The sequence below is a fragment of the Fukomys damarensis genome, unplaced genomic scaffold, assembly GCF_012274545.1.
Source record: "Fukomys damarensis isolate Sample0158 unplaced genomic scaffold, DMR_v1.0_HiC HiC_scaffold_15, whole genome shotgun sequence".
NCBI lineage: Eukaryota > Metazoa > Chordata > Mammalia > Rodentia > Bathyergidae > Fukomys > Fukomys damarensis.
In genome coordinates, this window is record NW_022900927.1 from 57,141,283 (window position 1) to 57,165,167 (window position 23,885).

General features: G+C 34.1%; 1 protein-coding gene across 2 annotated transcripts in view; it reads right to left on the reverse strand.

Moving 5' to 3' along the window:
* Window positions 1-490: 490 nt before the first annotated feature.
* The window catches only part of Cdk17 (cyclin dependent kinase 17), a 38,194-nt gene continuing 14,799 nt past the window's right edge, over window positions 491-23,885 (reverse strand). The window contains exons 5-16 of one of the 2 annotated variants that reach the window (XM_010629162.3): window positions 19,844-19,900; window positions 18,768-18,882; window positions 17,993-18,087; window positions 17,695-17,757; window positions 15,480-15,603; window positions 10,394-10,514; window positions 8,245-8,342; window positions 7,113-7,218; window positions 5,205-5,247; window positions 4,150-4,240; window positions 2,734-2,811; window positions 491-2,560 (exon numbers count right to left, since the gene is read on the reverse strand). In XM_010629162.3, coding sequence (XP_010627464.1) covers window positions 2,553-2,560; window positions 2,734-2,811; window positions 4,150-4,240; window positions 5,205-5,247; window positions 7,113-7,218; window positions 8,245-8,342; window positions 10,394-10,514; window positions 15,480-15,603; window positions 17,695-17,757; window positions 17,993-18,087; window positions 18,768-18,882; window positions 19,844-19,900 — 999 coding nt within the window. In that variant the 3' untranslated portion in view covers window positions 491-2,552. The remainder of the gene's footprint in view (window positions 2,561-2,733; window positions 2,812-4,149; window positions 4,241-5,204; window positions 5,248-7,112; window positions 7,219-8,244; window positions 8,343-10,393; window positions 10,515-15,479; window positions 15,604-17,694; window positions 17,758-17,992; window positions 18,088-18,767; window positions 18,883-19,843; window positions 19,901-23,885) is intronic. The other variant, XM_010629161.2, reaches the window with a different exon arrangement.

Genomic DNA, 23,885 nt, shown 5'->3' on the forward strand with positions numbered 1-23,885 from the left:
GGATTTACAAGGGTTCAAGGTTCAAAATTCCTGAGTTTCAATTCCCTGCACTGCAATGCTGTCAAGATCTGAATGGTGCTCAGGCTTCAACAAGCAAAACCAGAAACAACCCACAACACTTATTTGCATGCCAAACTCCTTAACAAAATGAAGCAACATTCCTATGAAGTTCTATCCCGGGGAATAAGAGCTGGATGTTACAACTGGATGTACTTCTTGGCTTTTATATGCAGGAACCAAATTTACGGATAAATGACAGGTCAAATTTGCAACAAATTAAATATATACCCATAAACTGATAGATGTGACACGGTGAGAGTGAGGGTTTATAAAATGACAGCAGAATGACTAAACAAATGGTCAGCTATGTCACTTCTGGCACAGTGAGACCTCATTATCTTACAGAAGAACCATAGAGCACTCTGCACAGTTCGCTTCCCCAGGAAAGAATCATGACTCAACAAAACCACTCTTATACAACATGGAGATTTGTTATTATAAATTTCAAAACAAAAAATGGAGAAATTTCCACGTAATATTTATAACCTCCAAAGTACAATATTAATACATGTCTGTCAGTTAGAAATAACAGCAGGTTGTTAGGCTACAGGGTTTAACGTAAAACCAGTTTACAAATGTGAAAAGCAGTAGTGGTCCAATATTCACCATCACACATGAATCTGTTTCTTTCAGAATTTTTTTTTTAAAAATTAAAATTTTAGGTATCATGAAAAATTAAAATACCCCAAACATGCCACAATCACTATTCACAAATAAAGTTAAAATGAAATATACAAAAACCCATTTAATACTGTTAAATAACAACAACAAACTACAAGATTTCCTGAACAGAAATGGTAGGACCCCTGAATGTTTTACAGTGAATGTCAGGAAAAAAATTAAGTTATGACTATTTTCATGATATATAAGGCAAAAATTTACATGACCATTTCAAAGTATACCAATGGAGATTTATAGTTTGTAAGATGCACTAAACAATAGTCCTTAAAGGTGAACACAAATGCTTAAAACACTGTTACTAACACCAATCTGTGTTTATGATGTTCAAAGAGATGCATAATTAAAACTGCAATATTTATTATCTCTCATAAACAGATAATGCCTACGATGCTTTAAAGCAATCACTAAGTTTTCATTTCTCTCATTTGAAATTTGTCATGGCTCATTTCAAAGACATATTACAGCTTTATGCTGATTGCAAGTGAATGTTACTGAAACACACATAGCCCCCAAAGGAAACCAACTGTGCACCTAGAGTATCATCCTTTCTAAAAATGGAAGTGTACTTAAACACAAGCAAGACTCTTATGTTCAAATGAACTTTTACAGTTAAGTATTAACTAAATTAAAGCACAATGTAAAATAGTTAAATCTATTAGTATACAAATATCCAGTAATATGCAGCAGACATTTCTAAAATGAGGAATAGGTAACAATAAATAATCTTGGTGCTTTAATTTATTGGTGTCTAAGGTGAGAAACCCAAAATGTCTGGTATTCACTTGCTTGAATCAACTTCTGCATCGACATGCTTTCCTAAACATAAATGTGCTCATCAATCTCTAGCTACCCTATTTGCCAAGGTTCAATAAGAAATTATATAGCACAAACTTAAGAGTGTTCAAGATGGCTCACTTAATTTTACTGTTAAGCAAAGCTAAATATATATTCCAGGAAACACTGCAGTTTATTTTTAAAAACAAACAAACAAGAATGCAGCAGTAAAACAATTTGTGAGGAGAAACAGATGCATTCACATATCATAAAGCCACTGCAACTTCTTCAGGCATTCAACTATTGTGTTAAATAAACAGACAGTAGTTATTTAGCAGCAATGATTCCGCAATAAATAATGCACTGTGTTTCTCAGTCCTGCACAAAAATTGCAGCTACAGTTACATCAATAGTTGTAACCTACTGGCTCTAATGGCAGAGAAGACCTTAAAATTGACTGTACAAAAAATTGTCACACTGTGACAACAAATATAAAAACAATCTGTAGGTCTGAAATAAAAAGACTCCACTGTGAAGAGGACAGTGTAGACAAACGGAGATTCCAAGTCCACCAAAAGAAATAACTGCCTTCAGATCTGAGTCCTTGATAGGTAAGAAAGGCTGGGGGCTGGGCTGGAAACCATGTTATAGACTTAAAAGAGCATGCTCTGTCTTCTGTTCTTCCCAGGTCCTAAAATATAAAGTCATTTTATGAGGCAGTTCAAGGTTCAGTTTTATCCCACATACAGTATTTGGCGACTCTAGGACGCTAACGTTCCCACCAGCAAAGCTAATATTCCACGGTAAGGGTGATCAGCATTGTCTTAAGTGAGCCTTTTGCCGAGGGGCTCAGTCTATAGCTTCTACGCTTCGAAGTGATGAACCTGGTGACTAGGGAAGCACAAGATGTGTCTTCTGCCTCAGGGAGCAGGGATGGCGAGTGCAGTGATCAAGCCAGGCCACTTGCAAAAGGTCTCTGTGCCATCTGCAGCTTTCAGGATCCCTGACTTGACTGAGTCAGATGTCTCTCTGAAGATTTACTGAGCTGCCCACATCACACAGAAAAGTGAGTATGTGCAATGCTAAACATACACAGTTGTGGAATGCACTGTACACTGGTTTTTACATCAATATTTTTACTGATCAACTTATAAACCAAAAGCTTGGTTCCAACAAAAACTCATGATCGACATGTGAAATGGTTTATGACAAACACACCTGTCTCTGGATAAGAAGAATTTCGAAAACCCGGGTCCTTTTGCAACTGAATCTCTTTCAAACTGAATATGGATATGCCTAAAATGCACATAGAGAAATGATCAGGTGAAAGTATAACATTATTAAAAACAGATACAACCAACTATAGAGAAAAACTTAGAAAGTATATAGTAATTCAACATAAAATATTTACACCACATTTACAAGGTTATATCCCTGCTGAAAGATCTCTTTCTGTTCATTTTGGAGAGAAAACCGAATGAAGTAATCTCCTTTCAGAACCGTTCTTCTGCCAACTCTGATTTAAAGCATACTGCAGAAGGCATTTCTATAACAAAAATATATACTGCCTATTCTAGAACTACTGGGGTTGGGAGTCCTAATCAGATCTATCAGTAGGTTCCACTTCCTCCCTCCCTTCTTTCCTTGTCTCCTTTTGATGGTATACAGGTATTAGGGAAAACAATATGTTTCTACAACCATAACTACCTGGGTAAATAATGAATTTTACTAACATCTTTTAAAAAACACTCATAATTTGCCTCTCACTTCTAATCTGTTAAAAGGCAGTCTTTTACTAAGAAGTACCCTAAGTGAAAAGGATTCTAATTCTTAAGGATTTTTGATTCCAGGAAGCTTTGTCCCCTGAAAGCTACATAAACTCCAACGAATTAGTACTGTCTAATAAACGAGAATGGGAGCTTTCCACTACTCCAGTCCCAAGCACTCTAATTCCCCACTCACCTTACTCCATTTTAAAGTAAAACAGTAGGCTAACTTAAAGAATATCATGAGCAAAATTAAAAGTTACTCCAGCCAGGGATTTGGCTCAATGGTTCTGCTGCCTGCCTCGCAAGTGCAAGGGCCTGAGTTCAACCCCTCCCCCACCCCCGCCAATTAAAGTTATTTCAGGCATGGGAAATCTATTCAGTGATTCTGATAATGTGCCCAACCATGTCGTGGGGAGAGTGGAGTCAGAGTAACCTCAAGAAAGGAAAATCATCATTACACAGTAAAACAGAAATGTACTGTCACAAGGAAACCATCTCAAGTTTCCATTATGCTTCATTAACCCTTACAAAAGCCCACTTTTAACAACTAAATGGAAGCTAGTTTAGGCCTCAGGATGCCATCATTAGATTGCATATTCCAACTTAAGTCCAATAAGACTAATAAACCCGTACTTCAATATTACAGATTTCTTATAAAGTAGGACAATGTGCTCATTGTTGCACGAAATGAAACAGGAAAAAAAAGAAAAAGACATATACTCTCCTTCAAGAAATTCTGATCTGATTACAAAACAAGACTATAAAAAGTCAACAACCATCTCTTCCTATACCTCTAATGCACCCCAGTACCCAACTCTGGACAAATGAAAATAAAGGGAGAAAAACATTTTAGAATTTCTCTTACTTTCTGATAAAGCATGTATTCTTGGTCCCAGACTTCGAAAGTATACATGTTTCATGGCCTCTTCTGCTGAAACCCTTTTCTTAGACTCATACTGTAGAAGAGTAAAGAACTGCTTCATTAACTTTTTCTAATAAAATGTTGAAGAAGGGTAAATTAGCATTTAAGGCTATTTTTTAAAAGCTTCATTACTTAGTATGATTATTTGCTAACACCAACTTGCAATACTCCAAATACAGTCAAATTTGAGTTGCTATTGAGAGTATGTAGCAACAACTATGTCCCATATCTAGTTCCATATTTCTAAGATAAGGCTGGGTCTCAAAAAATTTAGAGTCCTTATATTTTCAGAAGTGGCAAAAAATTTAAATATTCAACCTCTGGTCTTATTTTTCTTCATGAACGCCAAAGGACTGGAAGAAATACACGAATACATTTATTCTGCCCTTTTTCCCTGATGATACAATCTAGACTCTTTTAAAGTGTCCACACTTCCATCGGATGGATCATGAATCATGACTCTTCTAAATTTAAGCTAATCATGACAATCCTGCTCCCCAATTCCCAGCCTCTCTTACAATTAATGTTCAGGCCAATGAGACTTGGGAAGAAGCCTTGCAGGGGTTTCTGCAAAAGACTTGGCTTTCAAGATATAAGAGGGTTAATGTGGCTGGTACCACCCTTATCCTCCCTCTTCTTCCTGCTTTGGAGGAAAATGAGTGGTGTTTGGAGGTGCAGCATCCTGTAAGGCAGTAAGTATAAGGAAAAAGAGAACATAAGAGAATGTGAATTGCAGAGAACATGGCCTTGACACAGTTGATCCATGCCAGCAGCTGACTACCTCAGACTATTTTAGGTCACAATAAGAGACCCAGATCCATTAACAGAAACCATGTAATATATGCTCTACTTAAGCAGGTGCCTACAGCATGCTAGATACTAACACAAATAATCTTACTTAACAGTATTTGAGGGCACTATTACTCATTCAATTCTATATGAAGAAACCAAGGCATAACTATCTACTGAGCATTTTTACAAAATAAGATATAACTTACTTGAAGAAATTTCGTTATCAATTCAATTCCTTCAGAGTCTAACCTAGAAACACAACAAAAAGGTAGCAATTTAATCTTTTCTCTTAGCTGAGAAACTTCAGATAAAACTATTTCATGTAAACATTTTCATATGCTAAATTTAAGTGCCCTAAAAGAGCCATGGTTGTTGCCATCAAATAGATTCAAATCTGCTTTAGCTTTCAAAGACTTATCCTGTCATATTTGCTTAAGAAGTAACCATAAGTAACTGAGCTTCAATGCAAATTTTGAATATTCAAGAAAAAAATTAATCATTAAAGCTACAGAAATTATTCAGTTACTATTCAGTCTCAAAAGGATTAAGCTCGATTACAAAGAAAACTTAAGTACTGCATCAGTTTTCAGTGTTCCAGAGAAAACAAGCACACAAGAGCATTACCATCCTAACACAGAGGTGCACACAGAGACAGTGGTCCTGAAATATCTCTGTGGGTCAAGACAAACACAGAGACAAGCCATTCAACAAAGTTTTCCAGGATAATCTGCCCAATGATGGGTCTCAGAAGGTACCTAAATGTGTTACAATTTCATAAAACTTCATTAATAAGCGCTGAGAAACCAAAGTCGGTCAATAAAGATAGCTAATTACAATAATGTAATTAACACAACTAGGAACAGTAGTTTAATGACATTTTTATTTCAATGAATGGAATAATCTGTTGATCAGACACCACATGTTCTATCTTGCACTGTGCTTCACGGGCAAAAGTATAATTATGATTACAGTTTCCCTCGAGCCACTCCCTGGGTCCTCTGGATGCTGCAGTCCAAACCTTCTCCAGACCCTGCCAGTCCTCTGTAGTTTGCCTTTCCAGCATATATACACAGAGCTGCCTGGGAACAGACCATTTAGGTGCTAAAACCATGGAGAATCCGCTTCCCAAGAGCGCTTCAACCTTCTGCACTGAACATTACCAAAAGTAAGCAATATATAAATGACATAAGGATTTATGTGGCTCTGGAGACACACTGAAAAGCCCAGCAATACTGTCATATTATTTTTCCTAAGCAAGACTAGTTGAGAATATTAGTTGCTATAGTAACAAAAAGAACATCAATACATATAAATACTTCTAAAATATTTTTGGTGTCAGAAATGTTTCACTGTCCCTTCCTCAGCTTGAGAATTAGTGGAAGCAAAGCAAGTGTGCTATGCAGTAAGCAATGTGAATAGCTTTCCATTATAAACCAATGTCCTTATTTGGTATTTTAGTACTTTTAAAAAGAATCTTTTAAAGGAAAGATGGAAAATGTAGTCAAATGGGTTTGTTATTCTATATTACTGCAAATGTAATATATTCCACAAGTAAAAATATTCTGATTCAAATTTTTATGGGAGTCTTGGATTGACAGATGTGAGAAGAAACTAACCGCAGGTCTGACACTTGGGGCACTGTGTTTTGCTGAGAGGTCAGAAGGAGTTTATAGTCTTCAAATACAAAATTATGTAACACTAGCTGAAAACATCAGAGTCAAAATTTTACCTATAACATTGAGGTTTCTGTAAGTAAATACAGAACAATTCTGCAGAAATATATCATGACTCTGATATTTAATAAGGCATTAATCAATGGCTCCTTTCTAGGAAAATGAACTATCTACAGAAATTTAAAAATTCTCGTACCTACACTCTGTATTCATTTTATTTATAGTGCAGTTCTATTTAGATACTTTGGTGATTCTTGGTCACTGAATTATAAAGCAAATGACAAAGAAAGAAAGATTTAATTAAATTACATCCACAAACATTTAAGAATTGAAGAATTGTGGTATTATATACTTCTCCTGAACCTTCATTTGGGTAAATACTTCAAAAGATTGAGAAAGGTAACATGGGTTTGCCCTATTTTGCTTAAGAAAAAGAAATACCTTGGTGCATGGTTTATTAGAGGCTGTGGTTTATATTTTGGAAAGTTGTAGTTCTTGAATTCATCATTTGAAGAAACACCTGGCCAAGTTTCCTGAGATGGAGTTCCTGAATTGAAAAAAATAAAGAAATGTGTATGAATATTCAAAAAATTATATATACATATAATTATATATGCACAGACAATAGGTAAAACTAAGTGTCTTAGGGAATGATTTACATTTACAAATATCTGTATTACTTATGGATTATGTAGTGGTGCTATTAACACTAGGGGTGATCAAAAACTACAGTGAATGTTTAAAATTTTTAAAAAATCTTATTATAAAAGACACAATGCCAGGAATGATGGGGTAGGTGCGTCTAACATAAGGGAGAGTATTTTGAGGATTGTGAGAAAGGTTAATAGCAATGTGTCGTTTACTGTAAACATTGTAAAATTTAAACATTAACTGCATTTTCTGATTAGCCCATTGATCAACCATTTTGGGCAATTACTGTCAAGTAAAACATTGGTGTCCCATCTGCCTTATTCACTGGATCTGGCACCATCTGAGTTCAGGCTCTTCCTGAAAGTCAAAATGACCACGCAAGGTAAACATTTTGAATCAAGCCAGGACATGGAGGTACCCACAACAATGCAACTAATGGTGGGAAAGTGGACACCCAGAACTGTTTCAGAAAGTGGCAAGAATGTTGGGATAAATGCATTGGAAGTGAGAAGGAGCATTCTGGGAGAGGCAGATCAATACAATATGCCTTTCACTGTAACATTTAAAAAAAAAAAAAATGTACATATTCACTGCATTTTTTGATCACACCCATGAGGATATCTGGCCCTTCTCTATCCTGATGATACCACTTAAGCTAGAATTATTCCTGAATAATGAGCTGAAGGTAAATTTTCAGTACTATTTCTCCTGTCATAAAATTTTTATTGTAAAGATGAAACTCTGAAAATGAAGTTACCTAGAAAGATCTTATAATAATTAAGCTAACAGTGATTCTTAAACACAATAGCTATTTATGTTAGCCTCACTATCAACTATTTAAATATATATTTTTAGAGATTCGGTATTAATCTAGCTAGTCAGCTCAAGGTAGAAATCTCTGGAAAAGGATGTCTTCTGTTACCTAGTAGTCGGAAAATTAAGTGTAGTTCATCTTCCACAGTTGATCCTGGAAACAGAGGTCTTCCAGAAGCCATTTCAAAGAAAATGCAACCAACACCCCTTTAAAATATATCATGAAGAAAAATGAACAATCTATTTACATATTATGAAGCACAAGAATTTTTAAGATTGCCTCCTGAAGAACTCTGTATTAGTCTACTAGAAAACCTCCTGCAGAGATAGCTTTAGATCTAATTTAACATTTACCGTATGTGTCTCAACTTGCACACTGCTAACACATTTTTTTCCACTTACAATTTCTAGTTCCCTTCTGCATGATTCTTAAGGAGTAACTCAATAAGTAACAGTCACTGAATGCTTATTATGTTTGAAACTGAGTGTTTGGATTACTGCCATCAAATCCTTGTGGTGTGGACCACGGCCTGAAAGCACAGGCAGGAAGGAGGAAAACTGAAAACACTGTTAACGGTAGTCGGGAAAATGACAGTGGCCTGACCTAAGCCCAAACACTCAGTTTAACAAACTAGCAGGGACAGGGAGAAACAAATAATTCAAGATTTTTGATGCAGAATGCAGAGACAGACTAGTAGGTATAGGGCAGCTTACGTGGGTGTGTGTGTGAAGGAAAACATGGGTGGGGGCTCGATGAATAGGTGGAATTTTAAGATACAGCCCTTCCATTAAAGGAGTCACAATCTAGTAAATATAAAACTTAATTTTACATATTAAAATGCTATAAAGTAAAATGTTACAGCTGCTACGTAAAACAGTGTGTGGTTCCTTAAAAAATTAAAACAGAATTACTACATGACTCTGCAATTTCACGCCAAATATATACTCAAAAGAACTGAAATCAGGGCCCTGACAAGAGATTTGCACATCCATGTTCACAGCAGCCTTATTTTCAAGCAAGTTGAGTGTCCACTAATGTATGAAGGGATAAATAAAATGTGGCAAATACGTACAGTGTTCGACCTGAGGCACACTGCAACATGGATGGACCTTAAAGATATTATGTGGGCGAAATAAGCTTAACAAGCCAGCACAAAAGGTCAAATACTGTATGAGTCCACTCTTCTGAGGTACTCAGAGTAGTCAAATTCACAGAAACAAGAACTGCCAGGGAGTGGAAAAGGGGGTAAAATAGGGAGTCGTTGTTTATTTAGTACAAAATTTCAGTTCTGCAAGAGTTTTGGACATGATGGTGAGGATAACTGCACAATGTGAATGAACTTAATATTTCAGAAGTATACATGTAAAATTGATTAAAATGGTAGATTTTCTGTTATGCATATTATATTAGAACTTGAAAAGATGTTATGAAAGATTTTATGTAATTGTTCAAGTCAACAGAAGTATATAACATCAGTACAGGTACATAAAAGTATAGGCAGCCCATGCAACCACAGTTCAGAGGAAGGAGTTACTCCTGAAGGCTCAGGTGTACTCAAGAAAGGGTTCTAAAGAGCTGGCTTTTGAAGGTTACTAGGCACAGTTCCCAACTAGAAGAGGAGAGTAGGCGGGCTAGGTGCGTGGACTGGAACAGACACCATGAGCAAAGGTGGGAGAGAGAGTTCAGGTTATTTTTTTGAAATGTAGTGAGTGGGCCATTTGGATAAAAGGGAACAGACGTAGTGAGAAAAAGGCTGCAATTAGTTGGCAAAGGTACTTTAGAGACGTCTTTTAGATACTCTTAAATATGAGACTGAGGAATTATACTTTACTGTAGAGGTATCGAATGCACTGGCAACAACGATGTTTGGGTGGAGGAGTGTGATGCTCAAAGCAGTGTATGAGGATAGCTATACTACTTTAATTATTATTTTTAGATCAACTTAAAGCAGGTGGATTTTGGTGAATATTAAATGATAAAAACAGTAATTTTGTATTAAATTACCACATCTCAGATACTCTTCTGAGTGCCTTTTTTATGTATTAGCTCAATCATTCTGAATGTTATTTACAGAACTTTAATGCAGTTATTGGTACTAATACCACTTCCTTAAATGAGGAAACTAAGGCACAGGTCAATAATTGAATAAGGCCATCAAGTCATGGGAGAAGCGTTATTTACATCTAGATAGTAAGATTTCTCTTATTCACTGCTTCTTCTGCGCTCTTTAAAATAACTCCTATATATATATATTTACCACATGTCGATCTGTGTTGAGTACTCTGAGGAACCGAGAAGCACATCAGGTGGCCGGTACCACAGTGTGACGACTTCATTTGAGTAGGTTTTCGTAGGGACTGACTTGGCTCTGGCTAGTCCTTCATGGGGAAAAGAAAACAAAGTAAATCTACTCAAATGCATTAAGAATACACTGGGTTTTTCAGCCCCTACCCTCATCATGACTCCATTCAGAAAGATGCCTGACAGCGACTCCATAGCTTATCAAAACTAGTTTTATGAATTTTGTTTAGTGCATGTGGTCCTGGGCCAGCAAATCCTTAAGTAATTAAACTATAATAATTCCACAACCAGAGAATAAGCTTACTTTTATGTGTATGAATGGACCTCGAACAATGTCTTGGTTAATCTAAACTTAGCATTTTTTCCTTTTATTTGTGAGTCATGATGCCAAATTATTTCCTTGATGAAATTAAATTAATTCAAAATAAGCCTATGACACTATCTTACTTGCTATAGTTATCAACTCTTATCACCTTCTAACCTAATTCCAACATTCAATTGCTCTACTGTTTTCATGTAAAGCCTTGAAATTATTGATTTATGATCAGCTGAGTTTTACTGACAATTTCCTTACAGAAACCTATTTAGAGAAGGCTTCCTTGGAATAAATTATAATGCTGTCTGTATTTTCTTTTTATAATTTAAGTGATATGGATAATTTTAAAATGAGAGACTGTACTGCTTTTGGATATTACTAATTACTGTAAATGATACAAAATATTTGCCATTGTTTTGCCCCAATATGCATGGTGCTCCTGAAGCCATCAGACAAGAACATTAGCAACTTCTGGGGAAGTTTGTCTACACTCAGGCTGCAGTATTTTAAGCAAACATGACTGGACAGTGGACCTTTGCTTTATCTTCTGGTGCAGTGAAAAATTTGAGCCAGTGAAGCCAAATCCTTGCAACAAGCAGCATGCAGGACACCTGCTCCTTGCTGATTATCCAGAAATAAAGTCTTGAGTTCCTACTTCATCTCTTTGTCACTAGCATGAGCATTATTATTACCTCTATGCCTCTAAATTCTCATCAACTGAAGCAGCAACAAAGAGTAGCTAAAGAAATATAAATGTATTTTATTCAAATAACGAGGTAGTTCATTTTTAGGCCAAGACTTCTGTTCTATATTACTACATATTTGATAAAAATGTCAATCAAGAAAAAAATGTCACAATAGGTAAGTCAATATTGAACTTGATGAATTCACATAAACTGTATCAGAAATTTAAATAATTAGATGGCACTCACACTATTGCAGTTTAGTACAATGGCTGGCAGGTGTGAACTGAAACAATGTTGATACTAGTTTAATTAAAAAATTTTCTCTAGCATCCCAACTTGGCACAATAAATTCAACAAACTTTGGCAATTAGCAAGATAGAAGTTAGCTTTCTGATTTGTCTTCCTGGTTTATCCTATAACTGGCATCATCAAGGCAAATGGCCAGTTAGCTTCCTCCAAACGACACTCCTCCGCTCCTGAGAAGATTCTGAACTAGGATGCTGGCTCAGAGAATTTCAGTACTGGCATGAAGTGAAATAAGTAATTTCTTCCAATCCAAGTTAACTAAACATGGCAAGCCATTTTTTTGTCATTAATGAAAATGCCTGTATCAGTAGTTCTTAGACTTCTGAATTTCACTGATCTGGTAAAAGGGTAGCGTTTTCAAAGGGACAAAGAACTTACAGTAAAATACTCAAAAATCACTCTCCCTTCCTTGAAACCATGAATATAATGTATTATGCAATCAATAAAGACTAAATAAAGCAACAGAGACAAAGTTGATTGTATTATCTCAAGAAATAATCAGAATTTCTGGTTGGCCTGTAAAAAGATAAAATTTACATGGCTTGCTTTGAAGAAGCAAAATTTAAAGCACTCAAGAGTATAACTGGATAAACGTAATTTTTTTTTTTTTAATGGCCCTTGACATTCCTTTTGTGACTATTCAAAAGTGGTTTCTCTGTCACTGCCATTCATTTTGGGATTAAGAACAAAGAGCAGTAAATGCAATTTGGCAAAGAGGAGGAAAAAGGAGTCGATGGGGAAAATTATAAGGGAAGTAAAATAAACTACGTGTAAGAAGCAATTATAAAATCTATGTAGTAATTTGTAATGTCTTCTCTAAAAATATGTGGCCCTTTTACTTCATTTTTAAGGCAGGAAATACAAATAGCAATTTATCTTTCAGACAAATGGCAAAGTTTAAATTAAATGACCCTAAGTATAGGAACTGTCAGGACAAATTCAGCACTTTTAATCTGTTATTAAGTGATACCTGAAACGTCTGCATTTATGAAATTTAATGAACTACTCCAAAAGTGAAAGTATCATAACTTGTGAAAAATCACAGATGTTAATTATGGGAAATGCATGGGTTTCGAAAATTAAGTTGTGTTAGAGTACTCAAACTGAGAGCAACATAAAAACATTAAAGTGACTCTACAAAGTTCCTTCAAAATAAAACTCAATTTACTTCCTAGAAGCAAGAGAAGCATATTATTTTATCTTACTATCTTTTTTGTTTGTTTGGTTTTGGTTTTTTGAGACAGGGTCTCACTCGGTAGTTCAGTCTGGCCTCAAACTCACAGAGATACTCCTACCTCAACTTCCCAAAGTGCTGGGATTACAGGTGTGTGCCACCACACCCAGCTATTTTACTTTCAAATCCCTCAACATCAGATTAGCTAAAATGATACAGATAAATACGTACAATTAAATTATTGAGCATATAATAAATACAGAGTAATGGTAGCAGGCATATATTAAGGGAACCTCTTTCATAGAGATGGCATCTAAACTCTTGAGTCTTAGGATTTATTTTCTACTCTTAAAAAATTAAGGACCCAGGCTGAGCATGGTGCTACACTCTGTAATCTTAGTACTTAGGAGGCTGGGCAGGAGGACCTCTACATATTCTAGGCCAGCCTGGGCTACACACTGAGTTCAAGACCAGCCTGAACTACATAGTGAGACTGTGTCTCAAAGAACAAAACAAAACTACAGTAAGGACCCAAGAGTATATCAAGTATATAATAAACAGCTATGTCTAGAGTTCTGAGGATCTACTATGGTACAGACAGAAGTAGTACCATATATATCATTAAAGAAGAAAAACCTCTTCAAATTTTAAATTATGAAACAATTTTGTTATTGGGATTTTTACTCTACACTTGCTAAAAAAGTTCTCTAGATTTAGGTATAAATTTATATCAGACATCATTTTTGTACATAAATAAAAGATACACATTTAAAAAAACAAAATATTAAGGACCCCAAGTTGTTTCAATACTTGTATACATTATTTTTATAAAACAAGAAAAACTTAAAATACTTATTTCCTATGTAAATCATTTACTTATTTATAATACCACACTCATGGATGTATTTCAGTGATAGACCACTTGCTTAGTGCAAGAGGCCTTGGTTTCAATACCTAGTAACACAAAATCAAGCCAAACCAGACCAAACCACCATAACGAAAAAATATCATTCATGTATGCAATCATTAATAACATTTTGACAATCATATTTTGACAATTTTTTCCAATTATTAAGAATGGCCCTATTTTACATTTCTATAAATCTGTTTAAAGTCTATTTTAATGTAAGAGCTAGATTCCATATTTGCTTTTGCAGTTAATCTTGTGATGTTACTTTGATACATGTATATAGCATATGTGTATTTATATTCATATATATGGATATATGTATATATTTTATATGTATACAGCTTATCAAATACATATACGGCAATATATATGTTTATACCTATATGAACAAAATCAAATCGCATACAGATATAAATTGGAAAGAGGAGGGACATTTTAATGGTCTTTTTCGATAACTGTGGACAGTTCTCTTTGACACTACATTAGAAGCAGGGAAAGTAAATGATACACATTTGATTGAAAAAACAATGAAAGTAAGTTATATCTCAAAGTAAGTTATATCTTACATGTTATGTGGTAACAAATTATGCCAATACACTTCTTATACTTTTGTTAAAACCCAACTATCTTGTAGTCTAAGTAAACCTTTTACCCATGCATGAGTCTATGATATCGTCATGCACCGGTAATTTGGAAAATAATGGTTCCTTGAGTTATACATGTTATAAATGTTCATAATATCCAAAAATCCTATTTGTTAATATCACTACTGATCTCATTTAAAAAGTTTCTGGGTATTGGGAAATTATGAAGCTCAAAGCAGCATATCCAAATTTTCAAACTCTAATTTTTGTCTGAAAACTTGAATTTTATTATTGGCAAGAAGTATTTTGTTGTTTTCCTTGAAATGACAGGCTCGATTCATTCATTTTCAAGAAAATTCTGCAAATATCTAAGTCTGAATAAATAACCATAGTCTGTTAGTCCTTTTTTTTTTTTTTTAAAGCAAAACTGTTAATTTCTTGAAAAAAAGGTAGTGGTGGGGGAATTAGTTCAGCTTGAACTCAAATAATCACACAAACACTTTTTCTGTCGTTATTTTTGTGTGCAGCAAATGTGTTTTATGTATAATTCCTATTCACTACAAGAAATACTTATAAAACATGTACTCAAGGATAGAGATTTAATAAAGTTAATTAAATTTGTAACTGATACTTTTTTCTAGAAGTGTGAAACTAATAAAAGAATGTAGTTCTATACACTTTGGTGAAGCTGCTTGACATATACTAAGGATATAGCACTTTCCTCTTTTTTATTGTTTTGGGATTATCAGTGCAAATATTAACTAGATGTAAATAACATTTAGTATAATTCTGATAATATATTTTACCTTTGGAGATCTCTTCCTGAGAAAGGACCTCAGGAGCCCTAGAGGTTTATGGACTACAACCTACGAACTGCTGGCTTTTGGTCTTGGTTGCTAACAACCACCATCAACCACCCACAAAAATTCTGTCAAATAGCTTATTCTGTGGGGTACAGAAGCAATTTCCAAACCCACATATAAAAGTGATGACACACTGTGACAATGGTTATTCTTTTTATACTTAACTACCGGGAAGTATTTGTAAATATCTCATCACTGCATACCAAAATCTGCCAGCTTTAATTCTCCTTTTTCATTAATGAGGAGATTCTGTGGTTTCAAGTCTCGATGCAACACCTTTCTTCTGTGGCAATATGCCAAGCCACGCAGAATTTGGTAGAGAAACAGCTATAGAAACAAATAGGTGACAATCAGTCTTACAGATAATGAGCATAAACATAATTTATGATATAAGAAAAGCAACTGATCTAGAATAGAAAAAGAAAAAAATCAAGTAATTTTATCCTTTAAAGAACAATGCCTTTTCTTTTTACAGCTGTCTGCTGAATTTTACAGTTTATTACTCAAATTGAAGTATCTGTCTTTTTGACCTAACAATATCTACTAAGGGAGATACTATAAACAAAATGAAACTTTGTCTTACTGGCAACAGTTCAATTCTCTTGAACTTATCAACTTACTAAGGCTTAGTCTTATTTTAAAATCCTGACCTAACAAGAAATCAGTCCCTGCCACTTATAACCCTTCCAACCTGCAAATAATCAAAAAACAAATAAGCAAAAATCCCCACACCTGATCTGGACCAGTGACTTCCAAATAAGGCAGTGATGGTTTTATGAAAAGTTTGTATATTACAGAGAATGGTGCTACATTGCTCTGGCAAATTACTTGTTATAAAAATAATCTAACCAGCTTCTATCACCCACCTCCTGGGTACTGTACTTTCAGCACCTCCTACTCAGTCTTGAAAACCTGCTGATTCAGAAAGAGGCATTAGCACTGTAGTGCTCTGAGTAACTGAAAAAGTAATACTGCAAGGCTAATGGAAGAGGTTTCATGGTGGATTTTGGTGGAGGTGTGATGTGAAACTTATCTTGATTCTTTGAGATTAATGAAAACAAAATTTAAATACAGAGGGCTCAAGAGGTACCTTACACACCTTTCACTTGCGGGTGAAAAACTGGCATTAGATCACCAAGAACAGGCCAAGGCATGAGGCGTATGATTGCTTGAATAAATTCTAAGCAGCAGAGTTTCTAGACTCTAATATTTATGCATTTTGAAAACTCTAAAATAACTATTTCAAAATATTGTTAAATTTTGGGTTTGAAAAATATAAATAAAATTCTAACAAGTGAGTAACAAAATGATTTCCTACTTTTGTAGCCAATATAGACTGGAGTTTAAAAGATAAAAACTCCTTGGACCTTTATCAAATTATTAAAATTAAAGACTTTTTTCCCCAAATTATTGCTAATATAAAAGCAGGAAAAATAAAAACATATATAAGTAACATTCACAACACCTTGCAAAACAAATGTATGATGATAGAAACATATATATTCACAGAATATATACGGAAATACATTTAAAGCCCTGCTCTAAAATTCTTAGCAATGTGTTACCCATTTGATCAGAGCTCTTTTTTTAGTAACAGAAACTGGTTCACTTTAACATTTACCAAACCTACAATTTAAAAGCAAGAAAACATATACATTTAAATTTACTGCATGCAGAATTAGAAATGTCTTAAATACACAGATGGGACAGCTTGTTTCCAAAATAGTTTCTCATAAACTGCTGACCAAGTTTGGATAAATGAATCTTTGCTAAATCTGGACTATACCATTCAGGTCAAAAAGCAAGTAGTTCTTAACTACTATGAGAACACAATTACAGCAAATGATTTTACTCAACTAATAACTTTTCATCTGGTACTATTATTACAGCAACACTTTTTAACACTGCATGAATTCTTAAGTTATATTAAGAAAACACAAACATCTTATTTTTCTTTTGATAATATAAACAGGTGTTTCCAGCATAGCAGTAGTAAGACCTCTGGGTTCCTGACCTGATTCACTCAGTGAGAACCCGAAGAAGTTACATACCACTTTAAAAATACATTAGGGAAAATCTTCCTTTAAAGGGGGCTTTTTGCATAATGTACCTATCATTTGTATTTATCTTCAACTGCAGAATATACGAGTCTATGGATTCTACATGTAGGATAATAAGTTGTAATATAAAAGGAATGTTAAGAATAAGTAAATTTTTTAAATGAAGCAGTTTTACAAAAAGGTTTAACCCTAAGAAAACGATATATATAATGTAGTAAACAGAAGTTGATCAAATATATTCTGAAGACAAAAAATCTATTTAAAATGCTGGAGAAAATTACAAAGCTGGTATATTTTATTGTTTAATGTATTTCATTTATGCTTTTAATAAAATTTAAAAGTGTACAGAAAAACATACCTTTACATTGTGCATACTCATGATGTTCCCACAGTCATCCATATACTGTTTTAGGTCTTTATCCTGAAAAACACAGCACTTCACTATGTGATACATACTTTTCAGAATGGATGGCTGGGTCACTTAGTAATATTTAATTTTATAAACAAGCTGCTTTTCAAGGAAAGATACAAGATGCATCACTCACATAATTCATTTAAATATCAATAATTACTAATGTCCCTGAGGCTGTTGAAAAGTTCAATTTGCTATTTTATTAAAGCAAAATTAAATTATTAAATTTTTATTAAATGCTTACCAAATATTCAAAGACCAGAGTCAAAGATTTATCTGTGTGAACAATGTCATGTAAGGTTACTATATTTGCATGTTTTAAATCCTTCAGTAGAGAAACTGTAAAACAGGGGAAAAAAAGTCTCTTTAGTTTTTTGGAAGTCTTTACAAATATCTGAATTAACCTAAACATATGAACTAACTGTATTTAAGATTTGTACCTTCAATTTAAAAGAGCAATTCACCTAAGGGAGGGTAGCATTAATTTTTTTCTTTTTCTTTTCTTTTATCGTTTTTTGGTTGATTATAAAATCTAAAGTTGTTCTCAATATTAAACCTCCCCTCTTTTGTTTTGTCTTTAATATTAACTTTCTGAGGCTCTGGAATTAATTTAAACAAAAAGTGGAAGGGCCTTTTCTTCCTCCACACTGTTAATCATTTGTCTCAAATCACTTCTGAATAATTCACCTTTTATTTATAAAATGATATCCTGATATAAATCTTTGGTTTACTTCCTTGTATTTATTAACCTATGCAGCTAATTTACACTTACCATGTTCCCTATGTAACACATACTTCCTCGTGTCAAATACTTGTCAATAGTTTTTAATGATTTCATCAGATATAATTATGTTATACAATAAGATAATTCATTCCTTTCTACTGAATTTTTAGAAATGAACATTTTAAATAGCTACTTATATCTTCTAGTCACTTATTGTTTCTATAGCCAAACTCTTTTTACTTATTTAAAAATATTCATAATGCTTTGATTTTCAAATTTTTATATAATATTATACCTTCTCTTATAGCTGTACAGGGTGCACCTTCTTCATGTTCCAATCGGATCTCTTTTAATGCCACCAAATTCTCTGTCAATTTACTTCTCCCTTTATATACTGTTGCATATGTACCCTACAAAATATATTTTTGAAGGATACATCAGAACTGTCACGAGTCTTAACACCAGTTATGCAATTTCTAACCTCGAACCATGTCAAATTATATCTTGCAAAGAAAACTCCACAAAAATCAGCATTAATTTTTCTTACAAAAGACTGTCAATTCCCTAACATGCAGCTTCCACATTCTTGTAATACTAGAGTGTCTCAAAAGTACACAAACATAGGGAGGGTAATTTACATTTTTGTAATTTATTTCAGATTAACAACTGGACCAATAGTTTTAAAATCAAAAGTGCTTTATTTGCAATGGAGTGTGAGAAGTAAAGAACATTAACTGAGCATGATAAATTAAAATACAATTATATTGTTAAATCATAAAAATATTTACCTGTTTTCAGGCTCTTCAGAATCTTTTATACTTTTACTGTTTTTTAAAACTCCCTTAAGCTTCCTCTTTAACTAAATCTATTAAATTAATCTATTTCTTGTTCTTTCTTACTGGAGGAGGTAGGCAGTTTCTAAATCACTAATGCTACACGTAGTAGCAAGTTCAAGAACATCAGGCCTTAAGAATCTGTTACCCTTCACTAAGATGTGTTTTTCTCTAGAGATACCATTTGTTCACAAGTTTGAACTCAGTTTCCCATATGGCAGCAAGACAGCAGACTGTAAGGAGGTTAATGGACAAATCCATATTTTCTTACCCAGAATGCACAATACTTTGTGTTTCAATACAATTATAAGAAGCCTATAAAAAATACTCAACTTCTCAAAATGATGGGATAATTTCAAGGACTGAAGGGCCTATTCCTTCTAATTTTCCGTTTACTTTTCAAAACAAGACACAGTCTTTTAATCAACAATGTTTATTTTTTGTCAGATTGGCAAAAACTGAAGAGTAACAGAGGAGTTCAGATGATGGGCAAAAAGAACAAAAATGTCTTACATTTTTGAAATAAGTATTTACTTACCTCTCCAAGCTTTTCCAATTTGATGTAGGTTTCCATTTTCCCAAACCCAATTTCTGACTGAAAACAAACAATTACAAATTTAATGTTTATTTCTTAAATTTCATTTAGGATTTTTTTCCTCAACCTGTAAAACTCTTCTACTCTAAAGAGTCTTTAAGAATTAAAAAACAAAAAAAACAAAAAAACAAAAAACTCTAGTTAGAATCAAACTGTTGAACATCTGTCAAACAATATACTCCATTTTAGAACATTAAAAGGGTCAAAAACATTGAAGTCCAATATGAATTTGGTTTAATATGAATTGGTTAACATTCTGCTATGAACATTTTATGATACTAAAGAACCTTATAAAAGATGACTTGACTACTTTGTTTTTTTTTTCAACAAAAGTGCAAAATAAATAATTTTCCTAAATATTTGCTTTCACCAGTCTTTGAACTCCTTAGCGAGAACTGAAAAACAACAAAAAAACTATTTTTTTTCAGGTTCTCCAATCAAAATAGAATTTTTTTAAAACTTAGAAAATTGCATTCTACTATGGATCAGGACACAACAAACACAAAAACAGCAATTAAGTCTAATTGTAGCCAAAAAAATAAAAAGGTTTAAAAGTGACTTTTCAAACCCTTGTTTTTAAACCTTTAGCAAGCTGGTCTATTTTGTTCAGTGTCAATAAATAAAGTAGATTAAATAGACATAAATACATACTGCAAATCCAATTTATTTAAAAACAAAAAAGAAGCAAAACAAAATTCTTAACTACAGAAGATTTTTGAAAAAATAGAGAGATATAAAATTACAGACTAAAAATACAGAAAATTTTAAAAAAGAAGTACACAGAAGAAGGGTAAGAATTTCCTTAAAGTTACTTTCTGGAACACCTTTGTAGACAGAAAAGGCAATAAATAATAATCTAAAGATCCATTTATTTCTTAAATGATGCTAATGGTCTTAAATGTAGTGAAAGAAAATACATAACTTTGGTTCTCAAAGGTGTATTAAATTGTATTAGATTACTAAAAACAGTTACAGCCGTGTGTGGTGGTGCATGTCTGTAATCCCAGTACTCTGGGAGGCTGAGGCAGGATGATGGTAGGTTTGTGCACAACTTGGTAACTCAGCAACTCAGGAAAGCCCTTCCTCCAGGGGGGAGGGGAAGAGGGGAAGGGAGAGGGACAGGGAGAGGTAGAGAGACAGGGTCAGGGACAGAGACCAAGAGAGAAAGAGGACTGGGTAGTTCAGTGCAAAGGCCCTGGGTTCAATCTCCAGTGTCCCCAAATTATAGTCAGGATCAAACATGAAATTCTTCTGGAGCTTCCAAATAAAATAAAAATATACTTAAGACTTGGTATCACTTAAAACACTTTGCACAATAGAATGATAAACTGTTCAATGCTGAATGGACATAAGTAGCAGAGGACCCTCAAAGGAAGGGTTTTTAATCCTGTTACAATGACACATGCATTAAAAGTCATATGGAAAATTGCATATCCAACAGTACTTCATGTTTTACAAGTTAAAACTTTGGTCACAGGCAGTATTACTGAATGAATGAAAACTGCTTCTTTTCGTACTCTTCATTTTTTTTCTTATGTATATGATATTTTTCATGAAAACAACTAAATAAGAAGAATGATGTTTTGGGACTTCATCATACACTATCCACCCAGGTACTGTCTTGTATGAGACTCAGTATTAACTTCTTGACTTTTACTACACAGAATAATCAGGTAAAACTGCGAAAGATAACTTTCCAAATATAGGTGAAGTATTAAATTTTAATACGGAAAATACTGGAAAATAGCCCACCAAAAATGTGGAGGTTGGCTCTGAAGACTGATTATAAATTAATGGTTGTAAAGATAAAAATGTTTTAGAGATTACTGTATCATATAATGTATATAAGAAATAAACTGCCAGGCAAGGTGGCTCACAATTGTAGGCAGGAAGATTAAAAGTTTAAGCTCAAGTCCTCGCAACTTGGTGACTTAGAGAGACTCTGTCTTAAAATAAAAATTTTTTAAAAGGGCAGGGGAAGTAGCTCAGTGTGAAGGCCCTAGCAACTCCAAAACAACAACAACACAAACCCAGAAATAACAACAACAACAGAAACAGGGAAGGGAAGGAACTCTATGGGACGCATTAAACATTTATTATTACAGTCACTGCTCAGAGAATGAAATCTGGCAACATTTTTAGAATATGCTGAAAATGTGCTTTACTGTAGCTGACGATATTCATATAGCTAGGGGAGAGGACTCTGAATGCCCCCAACACGAAGAAATGATAAATGTCTGTGGTGACAGATGTGTCAGTTACTCTGACCTGATCATCACACGTTGTACAATGTACCAGAATGTCACACTGTACTGCATAAATGTGCCAGGGGAAAATAAAAATACATATCTAAAAAAGAAAGTCTACGGGGCAATAATTATGAAATATGATTATAATTATGAATTTATATTTGAATAACTGACCCCTGAAATAAATAGCACTACTGAATTCCACCCATGCAGGCAGCCAGAGAACCGAGCCAAAGACCCAGTTACAGTAGTGAATTGTTCGTTAGATCCTAAGTCAAGAGTAAAGCAAACCACCCCGCCCCCACTTTTAATAATTTCCAACCTTAAGAATTTAACGATTACATCGAAAGAATTAGTGAATACTTAAATGGAAATCTTAGGAAAATTGGCCTGCACTTTCATCTGCGGAACATGGTGAGATTAACAATAGATACAATGACTAGCTTGTTGACATGTGCTCCTACAGAAATCATTCAGAGGACAGAGCACAAAGCCCATTTATTCAACTAAGTTTTCCAAGCATAAGGTTAGGTGCTGAGTAGACAGTGAAGATGACAGATATGACTCCCGCTCTCCTGAGTTCACAATCCAGAATTGAGTTCTACCTTACAATACTTCAGAATACTTAGGAACTGCAACAATTTCAGGAAAACACCTAGAAATAACAGCTAAAGAAAATGCACAATAAGCTTTGTATTTTGATATATAAACTGTCTTAATTCTGCTTTCCAGACAAATGAGGATCATTATTTTTCCTGATACTTCATTGTTCCAAGAAAATACTTCACTTTCTGGCAGCAAATTCCTGTTCAGATGACTCTTTTGGCAAGACCGCATGAATATGAAAAATACACATACATAAAATAAATGATCTTACAAAAGGTTTACTTATAAATCAGTGTAACTTGTAAGTGGTAGCAAGCATTAAGTACTGGATCACAGAAAGAGGTGTGAACATGCTGGCGATGCAGTTCTGATTTAGTTTAAAAGCAAGTGAAGTACATCCAGTATTCCACAGGCACCATGTCAAAAGGAAATTACGTATGTGAGAAACTGGGGGCGGAGGAAGGTTTGCTTGAGCACCCATTTCCATCTCCCTGTGAGAATTACCGAGTGGCTGTTTCATACAGCAATGGGTTTTACCCCTCAGACGTGGGGGCAGAAAAGAGACTGAGACCCTCAATACCACTTAGTCACTCTGTCTTACAAAACTCGCTGTTTACCATTATCATGATTCTTACTTACTCTGTACTTACTCTGCCAAATGCACACTGTATGTGGACTCTGAACCTCACTTCCACACTCCATAATATATTTACTATTTTGAGAGACATGACTGGATACCCTAATTTGTTCATTTACTTTTATTAATAATAAGAAAAGTCTCTGTATGATCTATATTGGTAAATCCATGAGTGAGGGATCCAAACTTACTGTCTGGTAAGGAGTAAAGTCTTGAAATATATAGTCTATAATTTTAATATAATGAGACAAAAACTGCTGGGTATGTCATTATTTTAAGTGCAACAAAGCTTTCAGGTGAATCCTGATCATCTGCATATAGGCTTTCCTATTAATCTAATTCCTAAATATGTTAACCATGCTGAGAAGTAGAATATTTTACTTATCATCAACCATAAATGAATATTAAATACCCCTTTACTGATTCAATAACCATTCTCTTTAACATGAGATATGATGACTAAACGTAATGTGGTGTCCTGGATAGGATCCTG